At 46.0% G+C, this 9,918-nt stretch overlaps 1 protein-coding gene across 1 annotated transcript; it reads left to right on the forward strand.

Moving 5' to 3' along the window:
- The first annotated feature begins 2,080 nt into the window (after window positions 1-2,080).
- On the forward strand, window positions 2,081-9,431 carry LOC133625612 (uncharacterized). The gene is given in 1 exon segment (XM_061997779.1): window positions 2,081-9,431. A coding segment is annotated over 1 exon segment (5,274 nt). The 5' UTR covers window positions 2,081-2,202; the 3' UTR covers window positions 7,477-9,431.
- Window positions 9,432-9,918: the final 487 nt, after the last annotated feature.

Below are 9,918 nucleotides of genomic sequence, written 5' to 3' on the forward strand. Positions count from 1 at the left end.
AGACACAGACGGTTTTGCACGTTCAGGTACTCTGACTAACACTGACGGAAAAGAGGAAAATATCCCAGAACTTGCTGCTTACTTAACAAATTACTCCCGATTAACAGCAAGATCTACGATGAAGAAACCAGGATGATGCTTTGTTGCTCTAATTAATGGTAGAGTTCTGATAATCAACATGTATAACATCTATTATGACTATTACTAAAAAGGCTGCAGGGATTCAATACTCTTCATTGTGAACAAGTTTGGCTGGTCCTTATATTGATTTCATTCACTTACAGCTACTCTTAACAGCTGTAATAATTTCATGCAAGCAATGGCAAGCTCAAAAATATTACAGTCACTGTGAGTTCTCTTAAATGGTCAAGCAATGTAGTAGTCTAGGGTATTTGCAGTAAATCTAGAGTATTTTTATCAGCAGTGACAAATGCTAAAGAAGGAGGAAAATAATGGGTCTGGTAGAAGTATTAAAAAGGTGCCATTTTTTTCATGTTTCTACCAATTACTATCTAATCCCTTAAATTATCAGTATTTGTAACATTTTCATTTTAGTCTAACTGAGATCCTGTCCTCATTTATATCATATGATGAGAAGAGGCGAAACTGAGAAGAGGCGAAACAAACAAACAAACAAAATGGAGTACGGCCTGCACACTATGAGAACAACAACCGCCTCAGCGAAAGTGCAGTCTCATTGAGACCGCTTCATTTCCAAGAAGCAGAAGTTAAAGACATTTCCTAAAAAAGGCTGCGGCCTGTGGTTATCAGGAGAGGCCAGACCGAGGGTCAAGAGCTTGTAACTATTGTTCGAACCCTATATCTGTTGTGTGGCGTGTAAACCCTATAAAAACCCTTTCCTACTGAGCACCAGGGTCGCCTCCTCTGACTCCTGCGTGAGTTACGAGACGACCCGGAGCTCCGAAATAAACCTCACCTCGTGCGTTTGCATCAAGTCGGCTCCTCGTTTTCCTCTGAGGTGCGCGTCTGCCTGGGTAGAGGAAAGCTTCGCCTTTCATTTGGGGGCTCGTCCGGGATCAACGACGAACACCTCAGGAAACGATGACCCCTTGGAGGTGAGCTTTTTGTGTGAATGTTTGTGGCGCCACATGAGAGCTTGTGAGCTTGTGTAGATTGAGATTAAGAGTTTGTGGTTTGTGTAACTGAGCAGGCTTTGTTGGGATAATATTGTTTTTAGCGTAATTTCTTTCCTTTATCTCTGTTTCTTTTGTGTCTCTAAGAGTTTGTGGTTTGTGTAACTGAGCAGGCTTTGTTGGGATAACATTGTTTTTAACGTTATTTGTTTCCTGTATCTCTGTTTCTTTTGCGTCTCTCGAAATTTAAATTAGTGCCCATCCCTCTATGTCATAGGCTGCATACCGTTGACCAAGTCTGAGACTAGGTCTGGATCTAGCCGCACCTAAGCCCCTTTTAAGGGTGCCTTAGAAAGCAAGGGGGTCCAGACTGAACCTCGTGACTCAACGGCAGGGTCTCCTTAAATAAGCCTACTGTTGACCAGGTCTGGGACTAAGGATTCTTTCCTGAACCTCGTGACCCAACAGTCCATAATCCCCAACTTCAGTAAGAAAAACACTTAGGGATACACGGATAAGATTCTCATTCTCTCTCTCTCTCTCTCTCTCTCTCTCTCTCTCTCTCCATTAACCTCTGAAAATGTTTTAAGTGTGTGAGATTGGGAGCTCACTGTTGCATAGATATCTTAAGCATCAGAGACCAAGTGAATGTTACTTTTGTGGGTGATTGGGTGAGAACATACCTTGGTACCCTTGTAAGTTCAGGGAATGCTTTTTGTGCCGCCTCTGTGTCCATAAGTATATTTGTTGATTTTCACCTGAGAGTCACACTCAACATTACGGGGATAGGTACGGGACAGGAACCCCTTTGTGCAAAAAATTTTTAGATGTGCCTGATTAATTGTATTGATTTTTTATGTTCTATCTGTGTAAGGATAGGAGTCATAATTGTCAGGGTTGTGTTATGTTGTTTTGGAAGTAAGGGTCAGGGGAAAACTGAAGCTGCTGGGTCAGTAAAGGTCTGACAGATTTTAAAGAGGTTTCTGAGTAGCACGTGTGGGGGACAGACGTGTCCGGCACCACAGGCTACGGCCCTGGGGGACGCCTCACGGGTGAAAATAGGCAACCTTTGCCTATAAGTGAAACCTAGCTGGTCCTTGTGGAGTGAATGAGGGGACGAAGTCTCCGCCCTTCTGAAATTTTGATAAGATCTCTTCCGTGGTGTAAAAGTCGTGGAGAGCGAGAAACCGTTTCTGTGTGTGTGTGTCTTATTATAATTTTTTTTGTATTACTGATAACCATGGGGCAGTCCCGATCCACCCCTCTGTCATTAACATTGGCACATTGGTCAAAAGTAAAAGCACGAGGGCAAAACCTGTCTCTTATTATCAAGAAGGGGGATTGGCAAAATTATTGCGAAAGTGAATGGCCAACTTTTAAAGTAGGATGGCCACGGTCAGGTACCTTTGACATCCATACCATACGGGCAGTCCGAATGTCTATTTTCTCCTCAATAGGAGGCCATCCTGACCAAGAACCATATATCACAGTATGGGAAGACTTGGTGATGTATCCGCCGGACTGGGTTCGACCATTTCTTCCAAGTGATAAAATAAGAGTCCTAGCCCCATCCTACTCATACTTTAGCCGGGGCGTACCTGTGACAACCAGGACTCTGGCTCTCACAGGAGTAGAAGAGGGGGTGACCAATAATGGGGGAGATTATGAAAAATTGAAAGAATCAAGCCCTAAGACCAAGGTATATCCAGAGGTCGAGGGACCCCCTGAATGGACTCCACCTGTATCCACATCTATACCCACCGCCCCCCCAACTGGACCCCAGTCCCCAGATGAGGGAGTACCTGTGCCGTATAACCCGGGGGGTTGGGAAGAAGGACCCTATACCGGTACCAGGAGTAAACGGGGGATAATACCTGAGGGACCAGACTCCACTGTAGCCTTACCACTCCGGGCGGTGGGGCCAGCCCCCACAGAGCCAGATGAGTTACAACCATTACAGTACTGGCCCTTTTCGTCCTCCGATTTGTACAACTGGAAAGCAAATAACCCTTCTTTTTCTGAGAACTCTGCTGCCCTCATAGGACTAGTCGAATCCCTGATGTACTCCCATCAGCCCACATGGGACGACTGTCAGCAGTTACTTCAAACACTTTTCACCACAGAGGAGCGAGAACGAATCTTCTCGGAGGCACGGAAAACCCTACAGGAAGGCCAACCAGGCCAACCCCCTCGAACAGGAATGGAAGTGGAAGCGTTGTTCCCAGCAGCGCGACCGCAATGGGACTATAATACAGCAGCAGGTAGGGAACGACTGTCCATATACCGCCGGGCTCTGGTAGCAGGACTAAGAGGGGCAGCCAGGAAACCTACCAATCTGGCAAAGGTGAGAGAAATTATGCAGGGGCCTAATGAACCACCCTCGGTGTTCCTAGAACGTATCATGGAGGCCTATCGTATTTATACCCCGTTTGATCCCGAATCTAGGGGACAGCGGGCCTCCGTTATCATGTCCTTCATTGGACAAGCTGCACCAGACATAAAACGAAAACTGCAGCATATCGAGGGATTGCAGGATTACACCCTGCAAGATATTGTTAAAGAGGCTGAAAAAGTGTTCCATAAAAGGGAAACTGAGGAAGAAAAGTGGGAGAGGGAAAAGAATGAGAGAGAGAAGGAAGAAATACGGAGACAAAAGAGACAGGATAAGAATTTAACAAGAATACTTACTACAGTAATGGCCGAGGGGAAACGCCAAGGGGAAAGACAGGCGAGAGGAGGAAGGGACCTGGGCGACAATGACAGGAATAAGGGACCCAGAAGACTGGGAAAAGATCAATGTGCTTTCTGCAAGGAACATGGGCATTGGGCCCGTGAATGCCCCAAGAAAAAGGGAAAGAGAGTGCTAACCCTGGAGGAAGATGAAGATTAATGGGGTCAGGGCCCGGAACCCCTCCCCGAGCCTAGGATAACGTTAAATGTGGAGGGGACCCCAGTAAATTTTTTGATTGATACTGGGGCAGAATATTCCGTACTGAAAACCTCATTAGGGACTGTAACTAACAAACAGACCATGGTAATTGGAGCAACAGGTCGAAAAGAATACCCCTGGACAACTAATCGAACTATTGACTTGGGAACTAACCAAGTATCCCATTCTTTTTTGTTAATACCCGAGTGCCCTACCCCCCTCCTCGGGCGAGACCTGTTAACAAAAATGAAGGCTCAGATAAGCTTTACTTCTGCTGGCCCTGAGATCGCCCTTGCAGGCGGAAAGCCAAAAACATGCATATTGTCCCTGCACTTGGGGGAGGAATATAGACTATACCAAAACCCCAAGGAGAACCTGGATAACCTTGAAAAATGGCTCAAGCAGTATCCGAAGGCATGGGCCGAAACTGGGGGCATGGGGGAAGCGGTGAACATCCCTCCCATAGTGATCGAGCTGCAATCAAGTGCCACCCCAATAAGCGTAAAACAATACCCATTGTCAAAAGAGGCAGTAGCAGGGATACGACCTCACATCGACAAGCTTGTACAACAAGGGATTCTTGTGCCTTGTAAATCTCCCTGGAACACACCACTCCTGCCGGTAAAGAAACCTGGGACTGGGGATTATCGGCCAGTACAGGACTTGCGGGAAGTCAACAAAAGAGTCCTTACCTTACATCCTACGGTACCCAACCCATATAATCTCTTAAGCTCTCTTCCCCCAGATCGTACCTGGTATACAGTCCTTGACCTAAAGGATGCATTTTTCTGCTTGCGACTGCATCCAGTGAGCCAGTTAATTTTCGCTTTCGAGTGGAGAGATCCTGAAAGTGGGAGAGTGGGTCAACTCACGTGGACAAGATTACCACAAGGATTTAAGAATTCTCCTACCTTGTTTGATGAAGCCCTCCACAAGGACCTGGCAACTTTCCGGGCACAAAACCCACAGGTAACTTTACTCCAATATGTAGATGACCTCCTACTCGCGGCGTCCACCAAAGAGAACTGCCTGATGGGAACTCGCAGACTACTGGTTGAACTTGGAAGGTTGGGGTACCGTGTCTCAGCGAAGAAGGCACAAATCTGCCGGAAAGAGGTAACCTATCTGGGATATGCTCTAAAGGATGGAAAAAGGTGGCTGACGGAAGCCCGAAAGAAGGCCATCTTGCAGATCCCCACCCCGTCAACCTCTCGACAGGTGCGTGAGTTCCTGGGAACAGCGGGGTTCTGTCGTCTGTGGATACTTGGGTTTGCTAGCTTGGCTGAACCACTATATCCACTCACAAAAAACAAGGGAGAATTCGTATGGGGCAAAGAGCAGGAGGAGGCCTTCACCAACATAAAGAAGGCGCTGTTAAGTTCCCCTGCTCTGGCGTTACCTGACCTCACCAAACCATTTACTCTGTTCGTGGATGAGCGAAAGGGAGTGGCCCGGGGTGTGTTAACACAGAGACTTGGACCCTGGAAACGGCCAGTGGCATACTTGTCAAAGAAATTAGACCCCGTGGCCAGTGGATGGCCTGCCTGCCTTAAAATAGTGGCTGCCACAGCAGTCTTGGTAAAAGACTCTGATAAACTTACTTTTGGACAACCAATTACAATCATTGCAGCCCACTCCCTGGAAAGCATTATTCGGCAACCTCCTGACCGATGGTTAACAAATGCCAGGATGACTTACTATCAGAGTCTGTTACTAACTGAACGTATTAAGTTTGCCCCTCCAGCCATCCTGAACCCAGCCACACTGATGCCTGAAGCAAGAGAGAGTGACCAGCCTCTCCATGAATGCCAAGAGGTTCTAGCCGAAGAAGTGGGCATTCGCGCAGACCTGACTGACCAGCCTATGGAAGGAACCCCCTCGTGGTTCACCGATGGGAGCAGCTACCTGCTGGAAGGAAAGCGTAAGGCTGGCGCAGCCGTAGTGGACGGGAAACGGGTCGTGTGGGCTAGCTCGTTGCCAGAGGGGACCTCTGCCCAGAAAGCCGAACTAGTAGCCCTCATACAGGCCCTGAGGCTGGCTGAAGGAAAAGTGATTAACATATTTACCGATAGCAGATATGCCTTCGCAACTGCTCACGTCCATGGGGCAATATACAGACAGAGGGGGCTCTTGACATCAGCGGGGAAGGAAATTAAGAACAAAGAGGAAATTTTAAATCTCCTAGAAGCCGTACACCTCCCCAAAAAGGTAGCCATCATACATTGCCCAGGGCATCAAAAAGGAGATGACTGGGTTGCAAGAGGGAATCGAATGGCAGACACAACTGCCAAAGAGGCCGCACTAGAGGCCATGATACTCTCAGTAAAACTGGACGACAAACAGGCAGTGGAAGGAAAGGAAGAAACAAACCTATCCGCTGAGGAAGGGAAAGCTTACATCGATAAAATGCACCGACTTACGCATTTGGGAACTGAAAAACTTATCACACTAGCAAAAAAATCACGCTACAAGGTCCAGGACCTACGGAAAACTGTGGAACGTATCGTACAAAATTGCGAGGCATGTGCCTTTACAAATGCAGGACATACTAAAGGAATCCAAGGAAAGAGACTGAGAGGAGATCGACCAGGAGCATATTGGGAAGTAGACTTTACGGAAGTAAAGCCTGCCCGGTACGGTAACAAATATTTGTTAGTGTTTGTAGATACCTTCTCTGGATGGGTCGAAGCATACCCTACAAGGAACGAAACAGCACTAGTAGTGGCAAAAAAGATCCTGGAAGAGATTTTTCCCCGGTTCGGTATTCCCAAGGTAATCGGGTCAGATAATGGACCTGCCTTTGTCGCCCAGGTAAGTCAGGGAGTAGCCAGACAATTGGGGATTAACTGGAAGCTCCATTGTGCATATCACCCTCAAAGTTCAGGACAGGTAGAAAGGATGAATAGGACCTTGAAAGAAACTTTAACTAAATTAGTAGCGGAGACCGGCGGGAGGGATTGGACAGTCTTTCTCTCCCTCGCTCTGTTTAGGGTTCGAAACACCCCAGGACCTATGGGGCTCACCCCTTATGAAATCTTGTATGGGAGTCCCCCTCCTCTGACAGAAATAGTGGGGACTGATGAACCTGTTGTGCCCTCTCTTACTCTTGCAGCACGCCTAAAAGCGTTGGAAGTAGTTAGAAAAGAAGTTTGGGAACAGTTGAAGAACCTCTACGACCCAGGCGAGGTGTCGATGCCCCATTCGTTCCAGGTCGGAGACAAAGTTCTGATTAGACGACACCGATCAGAGACGCTCGAACCTCGGTGGAAGGGACCGTATGTGGTATTGTTAACAACTCCCACCGCTGTAAAAGTCGATGGGATTACTGCGTGGGTACATTCAGCGCATGTAAAAAGGGCACCTAGAGATATACAAAAGGATGATTGGGTGGTGGAAAAGACTGATAATCCTCTTAAGCTTCGTGTGTTTCGGAAACCAAACCGAAACACCTAGGGAAAATCTGTTGGTGGGACTAATCCGAGATTTCGGGAAGGCCCAAAATGCAACCAGTATCACTGCTTGTTTACCATTACCACAAGCAGCTGGGGAGCCTATTCCGTGGGGTATAATCCCGGCGGGACCACTACCAAAATATAAAAATAATGTATCCCAATTTTGTAAGAGTGTGCCCCGAACTAGGACTGGGGTAGGTCGGCGATTTATCAGGACACGAAAATCACAGTGGAAAATCAGGAAGGAAGACTGCAAACGAAAACTTAATTCTGTATATAAAAAGGGAGGGATCCATTCTGTGGGGACGTGTTATTTTGATGAGGAAAAACAAGTTACAGTAACTACCACTGAAACTTACTCTGAAGTGGTATGTCAGAATATCACACAATTAGACCCCAAGGTCTGGCAATCTATCTGGGGACCCGCTATTGCAGAAACTTTTAGCTACATAGGACCAGTAAACTGGTGTGTGCAGTTTCAAGGAAAGCAGGATCAACACTATACACACACTTTTCATGAGATGACTTCTAAAAAAACGATTGTGGAACACACACATGGGTGGAACTGTACCAAAGTCCTCAACTGTGACACCCCGGAGAGGGAAATAGGGATTTTCCCCGTCCGTTATCTGCTTAAGTGGGGATGTGAATGTCGAGGATACAAACATACCCTGCCACCACATACTAAAGGTGGGTCAGATGGGGAAATGCTTGACTGCAAATATACTACAATCCAGAGTCCTGGAAATTTAGTATGGGTCACTAACGAACGGAAATGGACCACACATATTTCCATTGATGGGCCTATTAATCAAATTACCCTAGGGGTGCCCACACTGTGTCCCTACTGGAAAAAGTCTGGAGAAAAAGAACTTATACCTCGAAAGAGGAGGGATGTAAGTAAAGAAGGTGAGGAAGCCCCCAGTGATGAATGGCAGGAACCAAAAACTGCGATAAAAATAGGGTGGGCAATTGAATCCATATTTCCCCAAATCGCAGCATATAGAAATAGGGAGATGCTTGATAAATTGTTGGCACAAACCGCGCGATTAGCGGCTGTTACTAAAAAGGGATTTAAAGATATGAATTTCCAACTCCAGGCAACTAGCAAAATGGCTCTGCAAAATCGGATGGCCCTTGATATGTTACTATTAAAGGAACATGGGGTTTGTGGGTATCTAAAAAATAAAATAAGCGACTGTTGTATACATATCCCAAATGTTACGGAAGCTGTAGAAAACGATATTAACAAATTACATCAGATAGAGGAAAAAACAAAAGGAATTGAAGAGGAAGCCCGAAGAAATTGGGTAGGGGAAGTATTCAATTCCCTAGGAATACATATTGCTGAGTGGTTATCTTCATTAGTCCAAACTGTGATAATTACTATTATTCTTATTGGTATAATCTTTATTTCTTATAAGTGTGTTTTAGGACTGTGCCTAAAGGGGTGGAAGAAGACTCCAAAATGACATCCATAATGTTATAAGCATAGAATAGAAATATAATGTTAGTAAGTGTTAGTCCTGACCACTGGCCTGGCCTCTCCAGAAATTCTAAGATTAGAAATGTACAAAAGAAAAAGAGGGGAATGAGAAGAGGCGAAACTGAGAAGAGGCGAAACAAACAAACAAACAAAATGGAGTACGGCCTGCACACTATGAGAACAACAACCGCCTCAGCGAAAGTGCAGTCTCATTGAGACCGCTTCATTTCCAAGAAGCAGAAGTTAAAGACATTTCCTAAAAAAGGCTGCGGCCTGTGGTTATCAGGAGAGGCCAGACCGAGGGTCAAGAGCTTGTAACTATTGTTCGAACCCTATATCTGTTGTGTGGCGTGTAAACCCTATAAAAACCCTTTCCTACTGAGCACCAGGGTCGCCTCCTCTGACTCCTGCGTGAGTTACGAGACGACCCGGAGCTCCGAAATAAACCTCACCTCGTGCGTTTGCATCAAGTCGGCTCCTCGTTTTCCTCTGAGGTGCGCGTCTGCCTGGGTAGAGGAAAGCTTCGCCTTTCAATGACATCATATCATGCTGTTTGTCTAAGTATTACCCTGCAGAGGTGAACTCAACTGCTGAGTATCTATGCTGACAGAGATATTTGTTTGCGTGGTTCACATTCACAGAATTTGTGTGTGTCTCAAAAAGTCTCAATTTTATCAACAGTATTAGCTTGGTCTAAAAAACTGTATTATCTCTACCTACATATTTTGCCACAGCATCTGCATTTTAATTGCTGCTTCAGAGTTTCTTTAATCTTCTCTAGGTATTTAGGAATACAAGAAATGTATGCTGGAATACCGTGTCTTTCTCAATGCTCTTCACTAATTAGTGAGCTTTTTTAGAGAGCTCTGCTCTCATTGACTTCACTGGGAGGAAATCTGCACTCAGACATCTCCTCCACAAATTGTCCAGTGTAGGTCTTTTTAATGTCTAGAAATG

The sequence above is a fragment of the Colius striatus genome, chromosome 6 (genome assembly GCF_028858725.1).
Source record: "Colius striatus isolate bColStr4 chromosome 6, bColStr4.1.hap1, whole genome shotgun sequence".
Taxonomy (NCBI): Eukaryota; Metazoa; Chordata; class Aves; order Coliiformes; family Coliidae; genus Colius; species Colius striatus.